The sequence below is a fragment of the Hemitrygon akajei genome, chromosome 9 (assembly GCF_048418815.1).
Source record: "Hemitrygon akajei chromosome 9, sHemAka1.3, whole genome shotgun sequence".
NCBI classification, from domain to species: Eukaryota; Metazoa; Chordata; class Chondrichthyes; order Myliobatiformes; family Dasyatidae; genus Hemitrygon; species Hemitrygon akajei.
The window spans coordinates 62,712,739-62,740,320 of record NC_133132.1 but is presented as its reverse complement, the minus strand read 5'-3'; the positions used below and the strand labels follow the sequence as shown (position 1 = coordinate 62,740,320).

The following is a 27,582-nucleotide window of genomic DNA, read 5'->3' as shown; positions in this document are numbered from 1 at the left end:
AAAGCCTCAGCATCACATCCTTGCTCTTGTACTCTAGACCTCTTGAAATGAATGTTAACATTATGTTTGCCTTCCTCACCACCAACTCTACCTGCAAGTCAACCTTTAGGATGTTCTGCACAAGAACTCCCAAGTCCCTCTGCATCTCAGATTCCTGTATTTTCTCCCCTTTTAGAAAATGGTCCACACATTTATTTCCACTACCAAAGTGCATGACCATGCACTTTCCAACATTGTATTTCATTTGCCCGTTTCTTGCCCATTCTTCTAATCTGTCCAAGTCCTTCTGCATCCTACCCATTTCCTCAACACTAGCTGCTCCTCCACCAATCTCCGTATCATCTGCAAACTTGGCAACAAAACCATCTATTCCATCATCTAAATCATTGATATACAGCATAAAAAGAAGCGGTCCCAACACCGACCCCTGCGGAACACCACTAGTCACTGGCAGCCAACCAGAAAAGAATCCTTTTATTCCCACTCGCTGCCTCCTACCAACCAGCCTCACCATGTTAGTACTTTCCTGTAATACTATGGGCTCTTAACTTGGCACCTTGTCAAAGGCCTTCTGAAAGTCCAAATATACAACATCCACTGCATCCCCTTTATATATCCTACTTGTAATCTCCTCAAAGAATTCCAATAGGTTTGTCAGGCAGGATTTTCCCTTAAGGAAACCATGCTGACTTTGTCCTATCTTGTCCTGTATCACCAAGTACTCCCATCCTTAACAATTGACTCCTAACATCTTTCCAACCACTGAGGTTAGGCTAACTGGTCTATAATTTCCATTCTGCTGCCTTCCTCCTTTCTGAAAGGGTGGACTGACATTTACTTCCTTCCTGAACCACACGTGCTAGATATTTTTATTGAGGTCCTCTTTCTGACTGGGATAAGGATTTGGCTCTACTCATTTAAAGACCTTTCTGTTAACCTATTTTCCCAGTCCTTCTGCATCCTATCCATTTCCTCAACACTACCTGCCCTTATATGATCATTGGACCCATGGTCCAGTTGGGGAGAGCCGTTGCTCCTCAACTGCTGGATCACAAACCTCTGCTGTTTGTGATACATACAAATGACCTGGATGAAAATGTAGATGGGTGGGTAAAAGTAGATAGATGGCTAAGATCAGTGGATGATACCAAGATTGGTGGAGTTGTGGATGGTGTAGAAGACTGGCAAAGAATATAGTGTGATATAAGTGAGTGGCAGATACAGGTAGAGAAATGGCAGATGGAGATTAACCCAGATAAATGTGAGGTGTTGCGCCTTGGTAGGGCAAATGCAAGAAGACAGTACACTGTTAAAGGCAAGATCCTTAACAGTGTTGCTAAGCAGAGAGATCTCAGGGTCCAAGTTCATAGCTCCATGAAAGTGGTGACACAGTTCGATAGGGCGATTAAGGCAGCCTATGGAATACTTGCTTTTATTAGTTGAAGCATTGAGCTCAAAAGGCAAGAGCTGAACTTGCAACTTTATAAAACAATGGTTTGGCCACGCCTGGAGCATCGCATATAATTCTGGTTGCTACACTATAGGAAGGACAGTGAGACTTTGGAGAAGGTGCAGAATAGGTTTACCAGGATGCCGCCTGGTTTTAAGGGCATGTACTATCACAAGAGGCTGGAGAAACTTGGATTATTTTCTGTGCAGCAGCAGAGACTGAGGGGAGATCTGATAGAGGTTTATAAAATTATGAAAGGCATAGATAGAGTGGACAGGGAGTTTCTTTTCCCCAGAGTAGAAAAGTCTTATACATTTGAAGGGAATGCATTGAAGGTGAGAGAGGGTAGGTTCAAAGGGGATCTGAGGGGCAAGTTTTTTTTTACTCTGAGTGGAGGATGCTTGGAATGTGCTGCCTGGTATGGTGGTAGAGGGTTTTAAGAGACGTTTAGATATGCACATGCATGTGAGGAAGACAAGGGGGATACGGACATTGTGTAGGTAGAAGGGTTTAGTTTTCGGGGATTTTGATTTACTTTTTTCTGGTTCAGCACAACATTTTGGGCCAAAGGGCCTGTTGCTGTGTGGAGCAGTTAAACTGTAGGGTGAGATAGGGACCATCTCCAAGGGTGCGGAGATTACAGCAATACTGTGTGGAGCAGTTAAACTGTAGGGTGAGATAGGGACCATCTCCAAGGGTGCGGAGATTACAGCAATACTGTGTGGAGCAGTTAAACTGTAGGGTGAGATAGGGACCATCTCCAAGGGTGCGGAGATTACAGCAATACTGTGTGTGCGGGACCCAAGGAACAACTGAGTTACTGGGCAGAAGACAGATAACAGGAGGGAATCACAGTGCAGGCAAAGGCTTTTAAACACAAAAACACTGTTGAGACCCCCAGGAAACAAGACACTCCTAGTGGGTTATATTAACAGTCCTGCACCTTCACTGGGATACCCACCCCCAATCACCCCCCCAACCCACTTGAAGCACACCCCATCTCTCCTACACACCTGAACTGCTTGTAGCAGGCTGCCTCCCTCTCGTAGTCACACTCCAGCGACAACTCCCGTCTCATCACTTCGATCATGTGCTCAGGGAAGAGACCTGTCAACAGCAACAGGAGAGACTCCAGAGGACCAGCCCAAGAGAATCCACAGTACAATCTGGCAGTGGGGGAGGGTCCTACCCCAAAGGACGCAGGATTTCCTCAGCATGACACCCTGGCACCCACTACACCTGCACCACAGACTACCCACTGCCCGAAAGAGGGTGACTCATTCATGATGGGGACAGAGCTCATTTGACATTGCTGCCTGTCTGCAGACCCGTCACCTCCGACTCTGACACCATGGACAAGAAAGTTCACAAGCCCCTTTACTTCTATAGAAGTTTAAAGAAATTTGACAAGAGCTTTTGACAGTGACCAATTTTTAATTGATAAAACATAGAAAGCATCCTATCTGGATGCATCAGCTTGGTATGGCAAGTGCTCTGCCTGTAACCGCAAGAAACTGCAGAGATGTGGCTCAGCACATCATGGAGAGTAGCCTCTCTTTCACGGGCTTATGTTTCACTGCCTCAGTAAAGCAAGCAGCATAATGAAAAACTTTACCCACCCTGTACAATCCCGCTTCCTTCTCCCATTGGGCAGAAAATACAAATAAAAACTAAAAGCATGCACCACAATACTCATGAACAGCTCCCACCCAACTGTTACTCGAATCGATTGGACCTCTCTGCAACTAAAAATGAACTCTTGATCTCTCAGTCTACTTTCACTCTGCCTGTACTGCATTTTCACTGTAAACATAACATTGTATTCTGCATTGATATTGACCGTTACCACCTCAATATACTTGAGTATGAAATGATCAATGTGAATGACATGCAAACCCCACCCCACCCCTCCTGCCCTGGGTCCTCTCCAACCTCCAAGCCCAACTCTGCCACACTGCCCATCTCCAAGGGCTCACTCATTGTGTTAACCTCCAACTCATCACCATGGGCTCAACCCTCCACACTGCAGTGGCTGTGAGTGATCTCCCATCGTGGACCTGCTCACCTCCACCCACCCTCCCCCACCCCAAGTATTATGGCTGGGCATGTTCCGCACAACATCAACCCCTGGCCTGGGAGGGTGGGTGAGGGGGCCAGCACTCACCCTCAGGCAGGGCGTTGCTCATGTTGAGGACGGAGATCAGGTTGTCCACGTCACTGGATATGCTCTGGGCCACTCCAGGGTACTGCCGAGAGAGGGAGGGAGGCCATTGGCAACACACCAACCCCAACCCATACCCCACCAAACACACACCACCCCCAACTCCTGCACAACAAGCCACCGCGCTGAAAACACAGACCCCCACCGTCCCATTCCCGACCCCCAGTCTCAACATGGACCAACTGCTTAGAGACAGCAGCTCCAGGGAGAGCACACGGAAACCCCCCACCCCATCCCCAACACACAGCGGACAGGGTCAGTCAAGACCCCAACATCCACAATGAGACAGACATCCAGACCGGCAAAGCTCCCCACCCACCAACCACAGCCCCTCCCCTTTAACCACCAACCCCCCTGAGGTGGGACAGACTCCACAAAGTGGGAGTCACAGCCCCTTGTACACTGATGGATGGGACTCTGCAAGGTGTGACTACCCCACTCCCAGACCACCGCTTTCCTCTTGAGAACCCCCAGCCAGGGTGAAGCCCCCACCCCCACCCTCACCTGCCGACCCACCAGTCTCCCCCACCCCCAGGCATGCACGGTTGGCTTACCTGGATTTTCATGGCCACCTGGCGCCCGTCGGTGAGTGTGGCGAGGTGAACCTGCCCAATGGAAGCCGCGGCAAATGGCCGGTCCTCGAAACTCTGCAGTCGCTGCCTCCAGTCTGGGCCCAGGTCACTGAGCAGCACCTTCTGTGGGGAGAAGGTCCCAGAGAGCAGGGCGTAAGACCACAGCAGGAGGGTGCTCAGGGACGAGAGGCAAAGCACCGGGCCTCACAGGACAGGACCACAACAAGGGAATTCACAGACCCAAGAGGCTAACTGGGGAGAGTGGGTAGGAGTGTGGAGGGATCTCCCTAGGGGGTGGTGCTGTCAGCCAAAGGTGGGGTCACTATAGGAAAGGGAGTGACAACGGGATTAAATACTGGGGGCGTTGGGAGGGGTGCAGGTCAGCACCAGGGAGGGTGGTGTGCGCAGGTCAGTAGGTGGGGTTGCAAGTTTGAGAGCCTCACCATCATCTGCTTGCTGGGCATGAAGTCTGCACTTTGCCGCACGCGCTCGAAGATCTTCTGCAACTGGGGGTTGATGAAGCTGTCATCTGTGGGAGAAAGAGGCAAACAGTCACGTCACCAGACTAGGACAGGGCCTGACCCCCTCCTGCCAGTGTCTACCACTCCATTAACCACCCAGGTATCCTGTCACCATCACCTTACTGCCAATGGGAACACTGCACAGTCAGGTGGGCTCCCTTTCCCAAACCCTCAGCCAGAGCCAAGCAACAGGACACTGACAATGGATACTGGGTTTGTGCTGATTGCTACTCCCCAAGTGGATTTCAGCAAGGTTCCAGCTCAGGTTATAGTGAGGAAGGGCTTAACGCAGGAGAGAGAGAGAGAGCGGACGCGCATCTGGAGCCAAAGGGACAAAAATGTGAAGTGTGAGTGAGTGGTGGAGGGGTGCAGGATCTCTGGGAGAGGCTGGAGAGGAGGGTGAGGCTGAGTGGAGCAAAAAAAGAGGACAGGGGAAGGAAGGGCAGTGGTGAAAGATGTGGGGAAGCTGTGGATGAACTTCCAATGACAGATAGGAGGGACGGCATACGCACTGGAGTAGGAAGGGTGAGGGAGTATGAGGAAGGAGGGAGGGGTGATGACAGTGAAAAGGGAGGTTGGGACAGGGATGGGGTGAGTAGATGGGAGGAGAGGGGAAGGTAGAAATTGAGGGGGAGAGGACAGAGGGAGGGAGGGATGAGGAGTGCTGGGATCTCTTCACCCAAGCTCAGAGTTCACAGCTGAAGAGTGTTTGGCCTCAGCAAGTCAGGGGGAACTAGTCCAAAACTAGGTCAGCCTTCGTCTCTCCAGACAGCAAGAAGCCCCGAAAGAATTCAAGGATGTCAATTTTTTTCTCCCTCCTCTCCCCCACAGAGTGCACCAGACCCAAAGCCAGTCCAAAATTACCCCATAATACCAGCATTTTATTAACCTATAATTGTGAATAATTCTTTATTGGTGGGCTGCATGGTTAGCACATTGCTTTACAGCCCCGGCTTTCAGAGTTCGATTGGCATTGCTGTCTGCAAGGAGCTTGTACGTTATCCCCATGACCACGTGGATTTCCTCTGGGCACTCCACCTTCCTCCCACATGCCGTCCAGGGTTTCGGGTGAGTGAGTTCTGGACATGCCATGTTGTCAGTGGGGTGACACTCAGCACAATCTACACTGATTGCATTCGACACAAACGAGAAATTTCAACACGTCAAATAAAGCACTTGAAAAGTGAGACCGTTTCCACTCCAGGCCCTGGGAGGGGTGTGGGACCTAGGATCTCAAGGCCAGTAACCAGCAGCAAGACGATTGATCACTCATTGCTGGCGAGGCCCTGGGAAAACAGTGTTCTGGCTAGTTACTGGACTGACTGTAGAGATTGCCAGCTGAGACACGGCAGTTTGGGAAACCAGGTTCAGGTCAGAGCCAGTAACTACAGGGTTATTAAAGTGAAGCAAGTTTGCTGGTCTTTCCCTCCCACCACTCTGGATCCAAGGCTCCCTGCTCCCATTCCACTAGTACATCTCCTTCCCTGAGCACTCAAGGATCCACGATATGGCAGGGATTGGTGCTGGGATCAATGTTGTTCATAAAGTACTTGTAGGTGGACTAGTTAGTCAGGTTGCTGAAGCAGTAGATGACCAAGTCTGTGAAAGGCTTCATGGGCCAGTTGGGTGGAGTTGTTAACCCAGACAAGGAAAGGTAATAATGCCTTTTACAGTCATTGAGCTACACAACCTGGAAACTAGCCCTTGGCCCAACTCATGCATGGCGACAAGTTGCCCAGCTGAGTTCACCCCATTACCTGCGTTTAGCCTGCATCCCTCTAAACCTGTCCAAGTGTTTTCTGAACAATACAAATGTACATTTCCTCTGGCAACCCATTCCAGATGCCCACCACCCTCTGTATGAAAGCTGTCAATCAGGTCCCTTTAATTTCTCATTTTAAATCTATGCCCGCTAGTTCTGGATTCCACTACCCTGAGGAAAAGGTGGTGCTTCTTCATCTTATCTGTCCCTTAAACCTTAGTCTCTTTTGTTTCGGAGGGGAAAAAATCCCAGTCTATCCCGCCTTTCCTTTTCTCTGGAACAGCATATATATGACAGGGACCTCGAGAGCATTGCCATGAAGTTCCTATCTTCCTGAAAGTGGCAAGACAAGTCACTGGGTAGTGAAGATATTCATGGGGGCCCCAAGGTATTGAATAGAGTTGGGTTGTCATGTTGCAGCTGTACAAAACACTGGAAGATTGTACAGTTCTGTTCACCATACCACAGGAAGGATGTAGTAGCTTTAGAAAGTGCACATGAGATTCAGGTGCTGGAATCTGACGCAACAAACATTCTGCTGGAGAAACTCAGGTCAAGCAGCATCTGTGGGAAAGAGAAATTGTTGACCCGAAATATCGGCAATCCTTTCTCACCCCCACCTCCTCCCAACCTCTAAAGATGCTGCTCGAACTGCTGTTTCTCCATCAGACTGTCAGGAGATGCCTGCAATGGAGGGATTTACCTCCAAAGAGAGGTTGGTTAGGGCGGACCATCTGTGAAATCTAAACCTAGAGAGCAGTTTTAGGGTAAGATGGAAAAAACTTAAAGGAGATCAAAGGAGCAAGATGGTAGTGGGTACATGGACTGAGCTGCCAGGGATGTGGTATAATCACGTATTTAAAATGCACATGGAGAGGTATAATAGTCACCAGGTTGCCACAGTTCCTGAAAACTGTTCATAAATCAAAACTGTACAGTGTGTGGAAAAGGCTCACAGAAACAGATGTGATAGAGCAAACAGGTGTGGGACTGTCTGAGTGGGTGTGCCTGCCCACTGCTCCCAGCTTTGCTCAACCCTGCCACAGTCCCCGACTGCTATGGCTTGGGAGCTTATTAGGTGGGGAGAAGGCAAGCAGGAACACCCTGCTCCCACCCAGTCTGAAAATCCAACCATCTTCCAAATTCTCGTTCGTGTGTACAAGGTGGCCCTATGTGGACGTTCATAATCTGCAGGAGACCTGCATTTGGAGAGTAAGGGTGTGAAGGGTCTAATGAGTTGAAACAGGATTAGTGTAGAAAGGGGCCACGATCAGCACAGACAAGCTGGGCTGAAAGACCTGTCCCCATGCTGTACAATTTTGTGCTTTTACAACCCACAGCCTATCACTATCACCAAACCAAGTACTCCTAAACTAGAAGCAGGTTCATTAGCTGAAGCTGGGACCTGATTTCACAAAGTTACATTACATAGGTGGGAATGGGGAAGTGCAGTGAAATCCCCATTAACATGGCTGTCTCACTTTAACCATAATGAAGCAGGAACCAAGCCCAGGCATCCACCATTACCAACAGTTCCTTGAACACTCCTCTCCCAACGCTCGCCACCTCCAGCACCGTCAGTAAGCAGAGCAGGAGCTGAGTGCCGTTTCACTTCACAGGGCTTTGGGACAGCACCCCCACTCCTCCCCACCCCCCCCCCCCCCGAGCCGCTTACTGACGCATCCCCAAGCCAACAGAACACAAATGTACAATTCCACTCCAATACTGGAACACAAGGGGTTAATTGAGAGTGCTCTCGACACCCTCCCTCTGTCGACTGCATTAAATTGTGCCCCAACGTTACCAAAACTCCGTCGCTTATCCCGATTTGGTGCACCTCCACGCCTCTCCACTCCCAGAGACATTCAGATTCCTGGTCTTGGCACAAAGCCCAGATTCCTGGCACTGCTCCAGTAACCCAGAGCCTCCATGAGAATAGTGCTGAGTGATCTTGGCTGCGAGCACAAGTCTGGGTTGAATGGTCCCCTGACAGTACAGTCTCCCTCAGCACCAGAGAGAGCTCCAGTCCTGGCAAATAATGCAAGCTGACACAATGAGCCTTACGTCAAGTACTGGCATTGAATGCCTCTGTGTTCAGTACACGCTGCACAGAGTGGCATGGATGTGTGAAGGGAACTAAGACAGCACTTCTCATCATGAGCATAGGTCTTCTGGAGATTCAGGAGACTGCAGATGTTGGCGCTGGAGCTTGTGGCCCAGTTTGTAAGGTGCAGAGTGCTTGTTCACTATTCTCCACTTCGTTTTCTCAGTTTAGGATCCCGCGAGCATTCCTTAGTAATCCTGGCCTGACATCTTGAAGGATTTGTGTCACTATGCCTCTCCACCACGCCTGGTCCCTGAGACACTGAATATGATTTAGTTCCTCCACCAAACATTAACTCTTGGCATTAGGTTCTATGCTGTGTGCGCCTCCTGGTTTACAGATGAGGTTTATTACTACAGCACTTTATACAAATATTATTGCACTTGTTAAACTGGTTCCCTGCTGAGCAACACCTCCAATCGGAAATCCTGTTTTCCAAATGTTTCCTCTAACTTAATGGGGAGGGGCGAGAATTCTTCACAAATGTTCCCTGTGGCTCTCTCCTTATATTGGCTTCCTGCTCTGTAATCTCTCCACAGGGCATTTAGATCTATAATCCTCACTCACTTTAACTGAGCACAGTCCAGGCATACCAAGAAAGTCCTTGTGAATCTGAGGAGCAGAGAAGCAACTGCAATGATCTCACTGGAACCAATGGGTAACAGGTCCTTTGACAAGTGCAAATAAACAGGGGGGTTTTGGAAGGGGAATATCAGGCTGTGCCAGCTAGATTTGTGTATTCTTTCATGTCGCACATATTTCCCAAGTTCACCCTCTCAGACTATCCATGGTCTCACCCAAGTTTAACCAGCAAATGTGACCATTCTGCTTGTTGTTTACTGGATAGATGACAACTGTTTAGCACACTGCCTCCTGTCAGGTCTCTGATACACTGGACTGAGGCACCTCCTACAGATCTGTGGATACAATTACTGGGTCAGCAGCAATTGAACAGTTTCCAGGGCATGACAGCTGCAACAGTAGAACGGCAGGGGGCAGTACAGGAAGGTGTGGTGAAAATAGAGAGAGTGCAAATGAGATTCACCAGGATACTTTCTAGAATAGAGGGCTGGAGAGGGTGGGTTTATTCTCACACAATCAGAGCCAGACAGCTGACTTTATAAAGGTTTATAAAATTAAGAGGGTCATACACTTTGGTAGAAGAAAAGAAAGGACTGACTATTTTCTAACTGGAGAGAAAATACAAAAAAACTGAGGCGCAGAGACTTGGCAGTCCTTGTGCAGGACTCCCTCCCTGCAGGTTGAATCTGTGGCGGGGAAGGCAAATGTAATGTTGGCATTCATTTCAAAAGGACTAAAATGTAAAAGCAAGGATGTAATGTTGAGACTTTATAAGGCACTGGTGAGGCCTCACTTTGGACTATTGTGAGCTCTGGGCCCCTTATCTTAGAAAGGACGTGCTAAAACTGGACAGGGTTCAAAGAAGGTTCATGAAAATGATTTGGGGATTGAATGGCTTGTCATATGAAGAACATTTGATGGCTCTGGACCTGTACTCACTAGAATTCAGAAGAGTGAGGGGTGACCTCATTGAAATCTATTGAATGGTGAAGGGTCTTGAGAGTGGATGTGGAGAAGATGTTTCCTATGGTGGGAGAGTTTAAGACCAGAGGACACAGCCTCAGAATAGAGGGATGTCCTCTTAGAACAGAGAGGAGGAGGAATTTCTTAAGCCAGAGAGTTGATCTGTGAAATTCTTTCCACAGGCAGATGTGGAGGCCAAGTCTTTATGTAAATTTAAGGCAGACGTTGATAGATTCTTGACTGGTCAGGGCATGAAGGGATATGGGGAGAAGGCAGCAGAATGGTGTAGAGACAGAAAATTGGATCAGCCATGATGATATGGCGGATGCGATGAGCTAAATGGCCTAATTCTGCTCTTATATCTTATAGGTAGATAGAATCTTTCAGCAGGGGAGCATAAAGCTAGAGGACACAGATTTTCCCCACATGGAGGGGGTGGTTACGCAGGACGGGCTGCCAGAGGCAGTACTGAAGCCAGATCCACTTCTGTTTAAAAGGCATTTGGACAGGTACTTAATAAGAGGCATAGAGGGCTCATGCAGACAAATGGGATTACTGCCGATAGCCATTACTGTTAGCATAGACAAGATGGGCCAAATGGCCTGTTTCTACGTTGTATGGTTTTATAAACAGGCTCATGGAGCTGACTGTCCCCATCCAGACAGTCCGAGTTTCTTGTGAAATCATCAGCAACCCCAGTTGAACTGGATCTCTCCCAGGGCCTCAGTGCTACAGTACTAATACTGGACACATCACACAGACCGGAAGTCGCTGGAAACAGCACCTACAATTAAAGGCAGCTTCCAGCTGTACAAAACAGGTGCAGATCCCCAGCAGTTTCATATCCTGTGACGTACCATTACAGCAGGGAATGCAATAGTTTATGCACAGCAAGATCCCACTAACAACAAAATGATGTAAGCACCATATTCAGATGTTCCTTAGCCCTGACAGTGGGGAAGATTTCCTGGTCTAACAACACTTCACCAGGAATCTGGGACTGAGTTTAATATCTCACCCATGTGATCCCTCAGTGCTGGCTGGGAGACGGGGGTAGGGGGTAATGTGAGCTGACACAATGAGTTTACTGACAGTGCTGGCTCCTTACATCTAGTGTGAGGCAGGTCCACCAGTGTAATATACACTAGAGAGAAGGGAGAGTGTTGAGCTGGACGCCTCTTACCTTGAATGCTGAGCATCTGACCCAGTTTGAGAGCAGCACCCCGCACCTTGCAGAGAGTGTTCACAATCCTCTCAGCATTTGCCTCCGAGAGGAAGGGGCTTCCATCCATCATGGCTTTGCCACCTGTCGGCACAAAAGGCACTTGTTACCAAACCAAGCAGACCCAAGGGAATGGAGACAAGAGACGGCAGATACTGGAATCTGGAGCAATACATTTGCTGATCCGCTGTAGGGCTTCAGCAGATTGTCCAAGAGAAGGCAGCTACACACTCAAACGCCATCACTAGACCCAGTGCAGAATAAGCGTCATCGTGTAGGATTCAATACTGTGGATCCCACTGCCCTCTCATTGTAACAGTTTGGACGAAGGGTCAGACTGATCTGCTATTCTGCCGTTTTTGAAGATGGATATCTACCTCCCACCTCTTTCCCTCCTTTCTGTCCCCTCACTTCCCCATTCCTCTCCTCCTTTCTCCCACATCATTCTCTTCCTGCAAACAGCATGAAAAATGGCCCTTCAAGCTAATCCCATTTCCCAACACTTGAATCATCTCTCTCTCAACCCTTGTCATCCTGTCCACATCATTCTTAACTGTATCCCAACAATTTCACTGCCCTCCCACTCCCAAAGTCTGTCACCCCCCACTCCCCTCCTTTACTGCGTCTAATTTCCACTCTGGCCTGGGATCCATGTAAATTCTTTGATCTGTTATGAGAGCACGATCTTGGTTGTTGGCTGGCTTGACTCCATAATGAAATCATTAATTTGCTATTTGAGTAAACAGAGTTAAAAATAGAAGGCCATTCAGCCCATCATTCCTGCTGCCAGTAACTGATTCATTATTTTACTGCCCCTTTCCTACATTAACCCTACATTCTTAAGATCAGGATTTCCACAACAACAAACACACTTTAATTGCACAAGCACATTTTCCATCTCTACATGATCAAATTTGAATTGGAATTAACACAAAGAATAAACAGTTGGACATCAAATCTGCTCTCACCAGCCCCGATAGGAGCTATATATGGAAGGTGTGAAGTAGAACATAGAACAGTACCTTCGGCCCACGATTTCTGTGCAGAGCATGATGACAAATTTAACCTGCACATGATCCACACGTACGTCTGTCTAAAAGCCTCAATCACCATTATTATACCTGCTCCCATCACTATCTTTGGCGTAGTGTTTCAGACACCCACCTATGTATATTAAAAAAAACTTGCCCCACATAACCCTTTAAACTCCTTCCCCCCCCCCCCACCTTAAAGCTATTCTCTCTAACACTGAACACGTCTACCCCAGGACAGACAATAGGCGCAGGATAAAGGTACTAGCTCTTAAGACTCTGGGACTATTTTAGTGGAGAAGATCTAAGGAGATTTAATGAAAGATAAAAAAGAATTTTAATCAAGTGAACAGGAGTTAACTGGGCGAATAGGAGCCATCAACATCAAAGTCAGTACGGACTCATTTTAGAGAGAGAGGTAATCAGAGCTCCCCTGCAAAACTGACAGGGAGACAACACAAGCATCCACAGCAACGTGTGGGAAGCAGAAGGGAGAAAAGCTGGCTATTCTTTAAGGAAGTCCTTGCCATTAGAAATGGGCTAGTCAGGATTTAACTCCATGGGTACAGGTGGCTTGAGAGTATGGTTGTGGGTGGGCAACAGACAAAGACAAAGTTAGAAGCAGTGACTGAGAATGAACACACAAGTAAAGTGGATGGAATCTGGTAAATAAGAGGAAAGGTGTCGCTCGATGGCAGATGACAAGTGCTCGATAAGAATTGTTAATTGTCAGGAATGTGGAATCCCCTTGATAAAGAATACACTGGCTGCTACTGCACAGACACTCAACAGGTCTGGATGGGTAAGGATGTGCAGTTTCTGAACAACACCATTCAGTAGAAAAAGGTGGTTTGGGTGCAAGTGCAGGTCATACAAAAGCACCAGACACTTGTATTTAAGAGTCACACGAGCTAGAATTAACTATTTTATTGAGAGTTACACCCCAGCATGAGGAAAACAGGCAGCAAGCATGATGGAGATCATGATAAGAGGATCACAGTGTTTGATTTTGCACCAGTCGAACAGATATAAATACACAAACACAGAGGACAACACACTCTGGCTCCTTTGGAATGAAGCAGGTGCTAGAGATTTAACCTTGCTCCCACGGTGTCCCAGGACAACAATGATCAAGTTGGTGTGGGAGCTGGTACAGGTGGGGAGGACAGGCCAAGGTGAGTTCATTGCAATGTGCACAAACAGGTGGACAAGGTACAAGTACAATGAGAAACGTCAGTAGGGTCAGTCAAAACTGCAGGAAACCATTCCATCCAACCCTCATTCAACCACCGGAGTCCTCATGGAAATTAAAGCAGCAAAAAAAAAATCCAAACCATAAAAACTACAATAATTCCACAGAAGTAGCTAGGAATTTCAATACAGTTCATTAATTTAAAAAAAAAATCAGGTAGTTAGCTCATCCTAGTAATGATAACTGTTGTGGTTAAACAAAAACACAGCTAATTCATTGATATGCTCAGGTAACCTGTCGTCATTACTGTAACTACAAACCCCTCACTATCTGACTCATGGCCTGCAATCTTCTCAGTGTAAAGATACATAGAGGGCCAACAAAAACAAGACTGAAAAGCTAACAAAGCCCTCAGATGTGATGACGTGACAGGACGTAGGGACAAAGGGGGAGCTATCCTGCACCCTCACAAACAACCTGTGCACCAGTGACAGATTACTGCCGAGTCCCTGCAGGATACCATAGACACAAGATTCTGCAAATGATGGAAATCTTGAACACCACACACTAGATCTTGGAGGAACTCAGGAGGTCAAGCGAAATATGGGGAGGAGAATAAACACCTTTCCACTATTTCAGACAAGGCTGGACAAAGGCTTGGAGCTCTGCGGAAAGCAGCATCCAAACTAGACAAAGAGGGCAGAGCCACGGTTTACAAAGCCCAGGTACGAAGCATCATGGAGTATGCCTGCTTATCCTGGATGAATGCCTCACAGTGTCCTCAGCCAGCTTGATTCCATTCACAAAAAGGCTCTCAGGATTATAGGTGTAGATGAAGCCACAGCTCATGAGAAGCTAGCCATCAGTAGCTTACACAACAGACGACAGGTTGCTGCAGCTACTGTGCTGTACAAAATGCACACCAGCCACAGCCCTTCGCGCCATGCTGCCTTCATCTTATGAGAGACGGCACACCACACGATAAAGTCTATCTATGCCTGCTCTTGTTGTTTCTATGCCTGATGCGAGAACCTACACACTGGATAGAAGCTTCCTTCACAGTGCTATCAGAATCTAGAACCGCCTTCCAGATGCTGTGGTTGGAAACATCTGCGACAATGGGGTCTAAGCCTTCAAGAGTCGAGTGCACAAACATCTCTGGGAGGGAAATCGCATGCTTCTTCATAAACTTTTATGAAGGGGACCGGGATGGCAATGCTTGGTTGTTGGCAGGTAGGGTTAATACCTGACTTTCAAGAGCACTTGTGAGTTATATTCCAGCTGGACTTAGTCCTTAAACTGCCGGAGAACAGTGCTGAAAGAACAGGTGCTGTTTTCTCCCGGTAGGGATTAGTTTTTAGTTCCAAGTGCTCCTGCCAGCCACGTTTTGTCACCCTGCAACCTTATCCTTCAATCTCTTTGAATTACGGAGGACAGCACGTGTATAAATGTCTCTCTCCAGCAGACTTCATCATGACTCCAGTATTTTTACTATTTTTTAATGTTTCTTAATTGTACATATGATTTTTTTGTGTTCTATCGCAGAGCAGCAGTGAACCATCTGATTAGCCTATCAGAGTTCTGATTGGGAACTAGTTGACTTGATCAGCATTGCACTTAGTAAAAAAAACAATTGACTTCTCAGGTGGAGACCCTTCACCGGTACCGGAGGACACACTCAGTGGCACTATCACTCCAACTCCAGTGATTACTACACTGGAAGAATCTGACCCTGCGAGCCTCTGAACAAGTAGTGCTGAGAGTTCTAAATGGGATATACGGGAACGATGGCTCCCTGCAAATAACAACATGATGGAAGCTCTCACTGTGCATAAAAGGCAATCTGCTGGCAACTTGCCTGAAAAGATTACGTGACCTTGGAAGTACATCAAGCACACTCCCCCTTCCAAGGTTGAGACACTTAGAAACACTCCAAACCCCATCCTCGTCCTTTCTCTCCCAAGGGCAAGAAATTTCTGGCAATTTGCTCTCTCTCCTAATGTAGAGACACTACCTCCCACTCCAACAATACATTGTCCTCCCTCTCCAATATATCATTGTCCTCACTTCCCCTTCCTCCACAGTAAGATGCCACTAGTTACAAGACCTCCCTCCCAGCCCCCCACCCTTCTCCTCACTCCCACCCACCCCAACCTGAAACCAGCTTCTTTCAGTTTGCTATGTCAATGTCTTGTCACCATTCAGAAATCCATCATGCAATTTTTTTTTAAAGCATCAAGTATAGTGGATTCCTGTTAATTGGGGCACAGCAGGACCAGTACATTTTGGCCCATTTAAACAGCAGCCCCAATTAACTGAAGTTTCAAGGAAATAGTTACAAAGGCATAAAAAAGATGTTGTAATGTTTAACTAAGTAACAAATTATGTATTAAAATGAAATATAGAACAAATTAGAACACTACCAATACAGTACTATAAAACTGTACATTAGATCCTAATAGTTAAGGAGGGATTCATCCAGTGTACATTGCCATGTTCTTTTGATTGACTGTATGAACAAAATCATTGCAGATAGTGGAAAGCCTTCATACAAGGTTTTGATTATTACATCAACCAAATATTCATTTTCATTGTAATATTGTCACTACCTTCATATTCTTTGTAGTTCTTAACTTGAAGTAGTGAAATTGTTTTATTTTCACTCCTGGCCGTTTCTGGCATCTCCAAGCCTGAATGCTTGAAACCACAGTGAGCAAAACAGTTCTGAACTGCCTTACTGCTTATTTCTCGCCAACTATCGGGAGTCAAAAATCACTGCTTTTTGGCACACAATGAACACTATTTAAAAACTATTTGCTCTAAGCACAGTGTAGTGTCTAACAACCACACAACCGCATGCGAGCCACTTAGAAACTGTTTAGCAACAGTCTCCTGTCCTGATTATGCAGCAGTGTCCCAAATCAACTGAGGGAATCCCAGCTACTTCTGAATAATTTCTGTTCTTTAAGAGTTGTCAGAAATAAGTGCCTGCCCTGATTAACTAATAGCCCAATTAACCAGAATCTGTTGTACATACTGCCCTCACAAACACGATGTTTTTCTATCAGGTGGAATGAAACAAATGAAAGGTGTGCCGACAATCAGAGTGGTTTTCATCCATACTTAGAATGATGGGAAAGCAGCAAGCCCAGGTGAGGTGTTCTTCGGTGATCTGTAGGGCGTACTGACCCAGTCCAATGAGACAAGGTTAATGATTTCATCATGAAAGTGCCCCCAAGACGATAGCAATCATAATGTAGTTGAATTTTGTTTAAAGCAGGGAAAAAATAGGATCCAGAGTGGCATTTATCATTGGAATAAAAGCAACAGAGAAGATGGGAAATGCTAGCTAAAGTGAACAAGCAAATTAGTGAGCCTGCAATACAAGGACCAAAGATCAATAAAATATAATGTAAAATTAACCAGAAATAAAAGCAAATAACTGAAGTTTCTATATTTGAAAGATTGAACTGCACATTGCTCCTATAGAAACCTCTTATAGCACAGACAGGCCCTTCAGCCCATCAAGTTCATTCCCACAATAAACTACTTATTTACATTAATTTCATTTTTAAAATTCACTCCATAATCTTATCAACTCCCCCAGTTTCTGCAGCTGCTCTACCTACTAGGGGCAAAATACAGCAGCAAATTATCCTGACAAACCCATGCTTTTGGGATATGGAGAGAAACGATAACACCCAGTACAGATAGAACACGCAACACAAGAAATTGAGGGAGCAAAGAGGATAGAAGAACAGACAGTGCCAAAAAACTGGCGACAACAACAAGCCAAATTGAAGCACAAACAGCAATCAAACTATGAGGGCTGTCCAAAAGGGGAATGCCTGCCAAAGCTGCAAGTTACTGAAGGTCACAGGCAGCTCGGTGATCAGAAACAGATTGACTTTATCTTCCAGAGCTGATATTCAAAGCACTTACAGGAGGGGTAGGGACACAGGCAAGGGCAGAGATGAAGGTGAATGGGGGAGAGGTAACGAGGGAGAAAACATTATTGCGGGTGGAAGGAAAATGACATCGGTACTGATAAATGACACGTTTGTACAGGGCACAGAGCACACGCCAGATGAATGTATGTCACATATCCACCCCAGGGCAATCACTCACCCTTCCCGGTCCATGGTGGGGGGGGTGGGGGGGGGGTAGTGGTTGTGGTTTCTATGGTGCCTTTTTTCCAAAACTTCTGGGACATCTCAGTGCACTTTATAATCCACATTCCAACTCTAAAGTAACACAGTGCTGAAAACTCTGAGGCAAATGTGAGCACGACAAGACTCCACTAATGGTAACACAACGAGGAGACAGTCCACCTTCTGGAAAGTACAGCTAAATCTAGCAGTTGATGGAAATCTAAAATTAGTAACAGAAACCCCTCACTGGGTCAAGCAGCATCTACAGAGGGCCAAGGACCCTTCACAAGAACTGAAAACCTGAGGGCACAAGGTGCAGCTGGGTTGGCAGTGAGAATCAGTGGGCTTATAATGAATACTGGTCAGTAAAACATCGTCTTTCTGTCTCCTGGAAATGCTTACTGAGATAAGAGCATTGTACAAGATCCTAGGAATGCCACCCCCTCCTTTTCAAAAGTTGACACAGAATCACTCTCCCATGGTTTGACAATTCATCGGAAGTATGGCACTGCTTTTCTATAACTCTGGTCATCTAGAGGATGAAGGCAGCTGCCCATCGAACGATGACAGGGAAGCTTGGGGGGGGGGCGGGGGGAAGGGTGTGCTAACCTCGGATTTTCTATAACTCTGGTCATCTGGAGGATGAAGGCAGCTGCCCATCGAACGATGACAGGGAAGCTTGGGGGGGGGGGCGGGGGGAAGGGTGTGCTAACCTCGGATTTTCTGTAACTCTGATCACCTAGAGGACGAACAATAACAGGGAAGCTTGGTGGGGGGTGGGGCCTATGCTAACCTAGAATTGACTTCCAAGGCAGTCACCACCTGATCCCTGCTCACAAACAAACTACCTGTCATTACCTAACTTCCAAGTCACCTTCAAAAGTCAGATACTGCTGTTTAAAATTAGTCCAAAATTAACTTTTCCCACATTTCCTGCAAGTTCCTACAAGTTATGGTGATAAACCACTCCTTCCACCATCAAAATTTTAATATAGACACATTTTTTCAAGGTAGGCTCGCTTCCATTCTGTACATAAAACAATCACACAGCCCAGACGGACACTCCTGACCCTGGGTAAGCACTCCCCCAGAACTAATGCAAGAAACCCAGAGGACACCACAGGGACCATAAAGGAAACCATTCCATTGTGTGCAGTGTGCTGAGTCAGACTACATGACCTTCAAACGTTATCCAGTCCTGTGCCTTTTCAGATATCACAGTGTACACTATTTGTCTGCGGGAGAAGCAGGGGCTGGTTCAGCCAAAGAGCAGCAAGACTTAACCTGCCCGCACTCATCAACTCCAGCCGGCCAAGCGCGACACGCCCACCTGTGTGCGAAAGGGTAGGGCGTGACGTGAAGAAATAGAACTGTAAATCAATTCAGCTGTACCCATCCAGGTATCACAACTCTAGAACGGTTTGAATACCTTTGCAGCAAGGGAAAGCCCGAGGAATCACCAGTCAGGAGGCAAAGCGATGGGGGGCGGGGGGGTGTAGAAACTGCAGAAAGGGATACAGTGCAACGCAAGGATCTTTCTAATGGTGCACTGGATCACATTAAAAGGAAGATTTGACTGGTTGTCCCACTGCAGAAAGGAAGTGGTGGGTTTGGAGAAGGCACAGAAGATTAGCAGGATGAGAGGGTATTAACTACAACCAGAGTTTGGGCAAACTTGGGTTATTTTCTCCAGAGTGTCAAGGTCTGAGGGGAGACATGATGGAGGTTTATAAAATGAGAGGTGTAGACAGGATAGGCATTGGGGTAAAAATGTTGAGTAGTCGAGGGCATAGCTTGAAAGTGAGAGGAGTTAAGTTCAGAGGATGTGCACGGCAAGACTTTTACTCCCCCGTACACGTGTACAGTGGGAGGTGCCCAGTACGGGCTGACAGGGTCGTGGTGGAAGCAGAAGCAATAATGGTGTTCAAGAGGCTTTTAGATAGAACATGAATAGGCAGGGAATGGAGGCATGATCCACATGCAGGCAGAAGGGATTCAGTTTAATTTGGTACCAAACTCAGTATAGATGCCATTGGCAATAGGGCACATTGCTGAGCTCCTACATTCTACAAGAATGGTGTAGGATCCTGCTTTGGGGCTTTGCATGTGGCTTTGCTCTTGCTTGAGGAGAATGATCTGGCTACAGAAGGAGCGTTGCGAGGGTTTACTGGACTGATTCCTATTAATGGCAAGAGAGGAATCAAGTTGATTAGGTCTGTACACATTGGAGTACTGAAAAATGGGACTAGATAGACCTGACATGGGAAGATGTTCCAAACTGCAGGAGAGTCTAGAACCAGGGGTCACAGCTTTAAAGGAACTGAGTGGATCATTTAGGACAGAGACCAGGAGGAATTTCTTCACCCAGAGCATGGTAAACCCGTGGAATTTTCCACCACAGAAAGCAGTGAAGACCAAGACATGCAAAATTTTCAAAGATTAGTTAGACACAATTGTTAATGCTAAAGGCATCAAGAATCATGGAGAGAAGATGGGAACAAGGTACTGAAGAGACTGACCAGCCATGAGTGGGTTGAACAGAAGAGTAGGCTCAAAGGCTGAATGGCCTATTTTATAGATCCCATGTTTCTGACAGGGCACGTGCTATGGTGTGGCAGAGGAAGACACTGGTAGAAGCTATGTTCGTCATTTTTATTTTATTTTTTTTAAAAGGGAGTGTCCTGATATCTTTAACATCTAAACTCACATCGACAGTAAAACTGAATACACTCACGAGAGACTGGTTTAAACACCAATATACTCCAGGGAGGGCCCTACTAATACCAACTCTCTGCCAAGCACTGACACTCTCCTTGGGAGACCAAGCAAATATGGACGCATTCTCAGGGAGACACTGTATGCAAAATGGAAAGATGATACAAATAGATTGATTGAACTTTATAACTATTACACTGAATCTCACAATCCTGTCCTACTCCACTCAGTACGGCAATAGTTTTTGAATTTGTATCTAATTCTCTTCTGAGAGGCTGGATTTTACCTGCTGCTTGACATTCCTTGTTCTAACAGCTCTCCTCGTGACGTGCTGTTTCTAGGCTGTCCATTCACTTGGTCTGTGGTGGCCCTATCTTCAGGCCTCAGCTCCCTCAGCAGTGGTAGTTGCCTCTTCCCGAGCCCTCACTCAACTGGGTCCAGGTCAAGCTGCCCAGTAAGACAGTGGCAGGTGGAACAGGTCCACAGGCAGCTGAGGGAAGAGCGCCCTAGCATGGGTTGTGAGAGGCTAGTTCACACTCCTTCGAGATGAAGATCCATCCCAGATGTTTGAACACACAAATCCAACCTCACTCCAAACAGGACAGAATAAACCTACTGCAGGTCTCCAGGAGTGTAACCTCCTCCTTCCCCCCCAAAAAGTCAGTCCACACTCAACATCACAAATCTCACCATATGAGGGATCATGCTGTGCACAAACTCAGCATTTCTTAGGGTACAGCTAGTACAGCCACTGCTCCAGAAACCCAGGTTCAATCCTGGCCTCCATCTCGTCTTCCCCCCCCCCCATAGGTGCCTCTCAGCCACCCCCCACCCCCCCGGGGTATGGCTCACCCCACTCCCCCGTACGTGCCTCTCAGCCACCCCCCCCCGGGGTATGGCTCACCCCACTCCCCCGTACGTGCCTCTCAGCCACCCCCCCCCCCGGGGTATGGCTCACCCCGCTCCCCCCGTACGTGCCTCTCAGCCACCCCCCACCCCCCCGGGGTATGGCTCACCCCGCTCCCCCGTACGTGCCTCTCAGCCACCCCCCCCCCCGGGGTATGGCTCACCCCGCTCCCCCGTACGTGCCTCTCAGCCACCCCCCCCCCGGGGTATGGCTCACCCCACTCCCCCGTACGTGCCTCTCAGCCACCCCCCCCCCCGGGGTATGGCTCACCCCACTCCCCCGTACGTGCCTCTCAGCCACCCCCCACCCCCCCGGGGTATGGCTCTCACCCCACTCCCCCGTACGTGCCTCTCAGCCACCCCCCCCCCCACCCCCCCCGGGGTATGGCTCTCACCCCGCTCCCCCGTACGTGCCTCTCAGCCACCCCCCACCCCCCCGGGGTATGGCTCACCCCACTCCCCCGTACGTGCCTCTCAGCCACCCCCCACCCCCCCCGGGGTATGGCTCTCACCCCGCTCCCCCGTACGTGCCTCTCAGCCACCCCCCCCCCACCCCCCCCGGGGTATGGCTCTCACCCCGCTCCCCCCGTACGTGCCTCTCAGCCACCCCCACCCCCCCGGGGTATGGCTCTCACCCCGCTCCCCCGTACGTGCCTCTCAGCCACCCCCCACCCCCCCGGGGTATGGCTCTCACCCCGCTCCCCCGTACGTGCCTCTCAGCCACCCCCCACCCCCCCGGGGTATGGCTCTCACCCCGCTCCCCCGTACGTGCCTCTCAGCCACCCCCACCCCCCCGGGGTATGGCTCTCACCCCGCTCCCCCCGTACGTGCCTCTCAGCCACCCCCCACCCCCCCGGGGTATGGCTCTCACCCCGCTCCCCCGTACGTGCCTCTCAGCCACCCCCCACCCCCCCGGGGTATGGCTCTCACCCCGCTCCCCCGTACGTGCCTCTCAGCCACCCCCCACCCCCCCGGGGTATGGCTCTCACCCCGCTCCCCCGTACGTGCCTCTCAGCCACCCCCCACCCCCCCGGGGTATGGCTCTCACCCCCGCTCCCCCGTACGTGCCTCTCAGCCACCCCCCACCCCCCCGGGGTATGGCTCTCACCCCGCTCCCCCGTACGTGCCTCTCAGCCACCCCCCACCCCCCCGGGGTATGGCTCTCACCCCGCTCCCCCGTACGTGCCTCTCAGCCACCCCCCACCCCCCCGGGGTATGGCTCTCACCCCGCTCCCCCGTACGTGCCTCTCAGCCACCCCCCACCCCCCCGGGGTATGGCTCTCACCCCGCTCCCCCGTACGTGCCTCTCAGCCACCCCCCACCCCCCCGGGGTATGGCTCTCACCCCGCTCCCCCGTACGTGCCTCTCAGCCACCCCCCACCCCCCCGGGGTATGGCTCTCACCCCGCTCCCCCGTACGTGCCTCTCAGCCACCCCCCACCCCCCCGGGGTATGGCTCTCACCCCGCTCCCCCGTACGTGCCTCTCAGCCACCCCCCACCCCCCCGGGGTATGGCTCTCACCCCGCTCCCCCCGTACGTGCCTCTCAGCCACCCCCCACCCCCCCGGGGTATGGCTCTCACCCCGCTCCCCCGTACGTGCCTCTCAGCCACCCCCCACCCCCCCGGGGTATGGCTCTCACCCCGCTCCCCCGTACGTGCCTCTCAGCCACCCCCCACCCCCCCGGGGTATGGCTCTCACCCCGCTCCCCCGTACGTGCCTCTCAGCCACCCCCCACCCCCCCGGGGTATGGCTCTCACCCCGCTCCCCTGTACCTGCCTCTCAGCCACCCCCCCCCCCCCCCCCGGGGTATGGCTCTCACCGGTCCCCATCTCTGTGGAGTTTGGACGCTCTCCCAGTGTGGGCTTCCCCCAGGTGCGTGGTATCCTCTCCCGTTTTCCCAAATGCACGCAGGTTGGTAGAGTAATCTCACCCGAGTGTGTCGGAGTGCTAGCGTGTAGTGAAGTTATAATAGGATTAGGGGAAGTAGGTGTTTGATGGTCAGCAGACTCAGGGCACCTAAGGGCCTGTTTCCGTGTTATGTGATCTACAAGTTACATTTCTGAAGCAGTTCCCTGTCTATAAAGTGCTCTGGGAATATCCCACGAACGTACAGAATAATAGCAATTCCTTTCTTCCCATCTCTGTTCCTGCTTACCCTCTCGCTCCTCAGATTTCCAGCTCTTCTTGGCAACTTCTGCCAAGGCTCCAATCCCAAGTCCAACAGCCAAACCTGTTCAGAGAGAAGTGAGAATGAGCAGCCAGCAAGAAAGCCCAACTCTATCACCCCCCCCCCCCCTTGCCGCCCTGGATATGACATTACAGGGAACATTCACCAGCAGACCTCTGAACCACAACCCACCTTCCCCTCCCCGGTTCTCATCGTGGTACTGCAGGGATAGCCAGCACCATCAGGACCAAAACAAAATCCTGAAGGAACTCAGTGGATCAGTCAGCATCAGGAGGAAAGAAGTCAATTATTCAGGTCAAAATCTTCCATATGATCTAACTGAGTAGAGGGGTACCAGTATGACGAGGAGAGGGGAAAGGGTGTGGAAAATGATAGAGAACTGGAAGTGATGGGTGGAGCCAACAAAAAGCTGAGGTTCTGAAATTGGATAGGAGAGCATTTAGAGCACGGAGTCAAATAAGGGAGATGGAGTGAGCAGATGGCAACTGTAAGAAGGGACCCAGTGGGAGGAGTATGTGGGTGATGGACAAATGGAATAGGTGGAAAAGAGGTGATCAAGGGCTGGGAGACAGGAATAGTTGTGTGGAGGAGGAACCGGCTAGATCAGAAGGAGAGAGACAGACAGACAGAAAGAGGACAGAGAGGGGAGGAACCCATCAGGACCAGCTTTAGCATATAACATCTTACTTATGACTCACTAAAACCTATTAGCTTCATATGAACAAGTAAATCTCTGACAGTTCTGCACTCCTTCTGTGCTCTACCACAGGGTCATCTTTGAATCAAACAAGCCAGAAAAGCAAATTTGGAATAAGTCATCTCCCCATCAGTTACGAGGTGGACTCCTATAATCTGGACACACTCTTGTAGGCAAGCATGTTGGAAGCTTGTGAAACTGAATAATAATCTCAATGACAATGTGTACAGACTAAACTAATGGGTCAGATTTATCTACACAGTAAACATAAAACAGAAGCCGGGGGAGAAAGTGTAGCACAGACAGAACAACAAACCTAAAGTTGTTCTACAAGAGTCACACGTTTTAGAAGAGTGAAGATGGAACTGGCCATCAGTGACTACAGAAAAACAATCTATGGCAAATTTGTTATTAACAGTCCCCTCTTTACGACCTACACATTTTTTCACCATTTAATTTCAAGTTAAGACATTTGATTGTCCCCACCTCCCCACCAGCACCCCATCCATATTCTAAACAAGCGGAATAAAGCATTCAGAGAGTGCTCGGAGATAAACTCAATGAGTGCATCTGGAGAGGCCAAAACTTGGATTAAGATGGAAATCCAGCAGACCAAGATAACCTAACAAGTAAAGACACAGAGGAATGTCACACCTCATAGCAAACTGAAACCTGATTCTCCACTTTTACAGGATTATGCCCCTTTCAGGCCCCCCTCCCTACTGGTTTACTCAGAGAGGATACTCTTTGAAAGATCCAAACTCACACCTATGCCTCCTGACCACAACCAACACCACCCACCCCCCCCCCCCCCATGCTTGTTACAGTGGTTCCCCAGCTGGCATTAATTCCAATCTGCTGTACAAAAATTAGTAATGCTTCTTCTATGTTCATTTTTCTCAGTCTCTGCGTTAATTTACTTTGTAAATAAACCTTTCCTTAAAATGTACTGGAAAAAGGTGTTGAATGGGTCCCTCTGATCCATCCACAATTCCACAGACCGTGAAGTATCAACATCTGCAAGCAGTGTCATCAGTGAGAGATTCAGGAAAGGAGCATTTGTACCACAGAAGTGCCAGGCAAAGTCCACCTCCAACACAAGAGAGTAATAATATACCCAAGGTATACAATGACATTTGTCACTAAATCCCTCACAATCAACTGTCTGGTGAAGGTCATTGCTGCTTCAGCTGGCCAGCCATGTATTCTGCAGTGTGCAACTCTTCTCCTGACACCCCCAAAACCTTTCCACCAACAACGTTCAATCAGGAGCAGGATGGAATACTCATTTCCCTGGCCAGCCATGAACACTGTGGCTACAAAAGTATTCTGCAGTGTGCAACTCTTCTCCTGACACCCCAAAACCTTTCCACCAACAACGTTCAATCAGGAGCAGGATGGAATACTCCTCATTTCCCTGGAGGAGTGCAGTTCCAACAGCTTTCAACAATATCCTGAGCAAAGCAACTGTATGAATAACAGCCCATCCACTGCTCTAATCATTCATTCATTTCCTCAAGTTTACTGTTGTTATGAGCACACATACACAGGGTATAAATGCCAGGAAAACTGGCTTCATGAAGCAGCATATTACATTACAGAATGAGAACAAATACAGTTAACTTAAGATAAATTATACATGATTACACAAGTGCAAATTAAACCTAATGACACTCGTGAAAGATTGAGAGAGAGACCAGTCTGAAGTAGTGTTAAGTCCAAGGTCAGATTAAGAACCCGCACCCCTGGCCAAAGTAACTGCAATGTGAACCGTCTGCAAAATGTAGAGCAGTCACTCATCCAGGCTACTCCGACAAACCCACCCCCTCTACCACCAAGGACAAGGCAGGAGGTGCAGGGGAACACCACCACCTGCAAGTTCCCCTCCAAGACCCACATCATACTGACTTGGTGTTCCTTCATGGTCTGGTCCAAAACCAGAAACTCCCTCTCCAACAGCAACTTCACCAGAAGGATCACAGCAATTCAAGAAAGCATTTCAACCCCATCTTCAAGGGCAATTAGGAAAGGGTAATAAATGCTGGCATTGCCAGTGACATACTATTAATTCCCCACTAATGAAAATCCCAAATTACAACAGTACATAGTAACCAACTGATGGTTACTGATGATAGTGCCAACTGTGGGTGGTGTTGGATTCTCAACAGGTTTGAAGATGTTGGGCCTGAACTTACTTGGTCAAATAACTCACACCCTTCCCAAGTGTGTCTCTAATCTCCCTGCTAGCAGCAACTATGACACATTCACTTCAGCATCTCTTGCCTCTTTGGCTGATGCCCTCCCCCATATGGCACAACTCCTCTCTCAGAACAAGGGCCAAATGCCGAGAAGAGGTCTGACAGAAGCTCTAAGCAACAAATGGTTTGAAAAGAAATTGGAAGAAGCAACTGCTTTCAGGGCAATGAGACAGTCACCAGAAGAAAACAATTGCTTAAAAGACCTCAATAGCTGCTACTCCCTTACAGTTTAGAAAGTAGCTACCATCCAGCATACATTGCCTGAAAAGGCAGTGGGTGACTTTCAAAGACAGTGAAGACAGTTGGACAGGGAGGTAAACAGAAGAAGGTTTAGAGGGACATGGGCCAATGCAAGCAAACAGTACTAGCTCTGTTAGTCAACATGGTTGGCATGGACGAATTGGGAAGGGCCTGCTGGCTTGTTTCTGTGCTGTATAGCTCCACAAATCTACTATTAAGGGATTAAAAACTTGAAAAATTAGCAGGGTCACAGCAGTCAACAATTACATGAACAGCTCTTCCAAACATGCCAAGCCAGATCAAAGGGCCATTTCAAGTTTCTAGCATCTGCAAGTTTTTTTAAATTTCACTTACAGACGAAATATATTACCATTCACACAGAAACATAATGAAAGGGCAGGACTGGTAACTCAACATTCCAGGACAAGGAACCAATTTTCATGCATGGCTGGAGATGTAAAAGGAGGAGACATTGCAATTTTGAGTTTGAGGAAATACACTATCAGTGATCACTTTATTAAGTACACCTGCTCATTAATGCAAATATCTAATCAACCAATCATGTGGCAGCAACTCAATGCATAAAAGCATGCAGACATGGTCAAGAGGTTCAGACCAAACAGCAGAATGGGGAAGAAATGTGATCCAAGAGATCCTGACCATTGAATGGTTGTTGGTGCCAGACAAGGTGATGTGACTATTTCAGAAACTGCAGATCTCCTAGGATTTTCACTCACAATAGTCTCTAGAGTTTAGAGAGAAGGGTGCGATAAACAAAAAAACAACCAGTTAGCAGCAGTTGTGTG

At 48.5% G+C, this 27,582-nt stretch overlaps 1 protein-coding gene across 3 annotated transcripts in view; it reads right to left on the bottom strand.

Annotated features, from left to right (window-relative positions):
* The window catches only part of LOC140733171 (atypical kinase COQ8A, mitochondrial-like), a 50,013-nt gene that overhangs the window by 5,104 nt on the left and 17,327 nt on the right, over positions 1-27,582 (bottom strand). For all 3 annotated transcript variants that reach the window (XM_073056113.1, XM_073056112.1, XM_073056114.1), the window contains 6 exons: positions 23,549-23,623; positions 11,359-11,481; positions 4,687-4,772; positions 4,226-4,366; positions 3,615-3,696; positions 2,464-2,557 (listed from right to left, as the gene is read on the bottom strand). In XM_073056113.1, the coding sequence (XP_072912214.1) occupies positions 2,464-2,557; positions 3,615-3,696; positions 4,226-4,366; positions 4,687-4,772; positions 11,359-11,481; positions 23,549-23,623 (601 nt within the window). The remainder of the gene's footprint in view (positions 1-2,463; positions 2,558-3,614; positions 3,697-4,225; positions 4,367-4,686; positions 4,773-11,358; positions 11,482-23,548; positions 23,624-27,582) is intronic.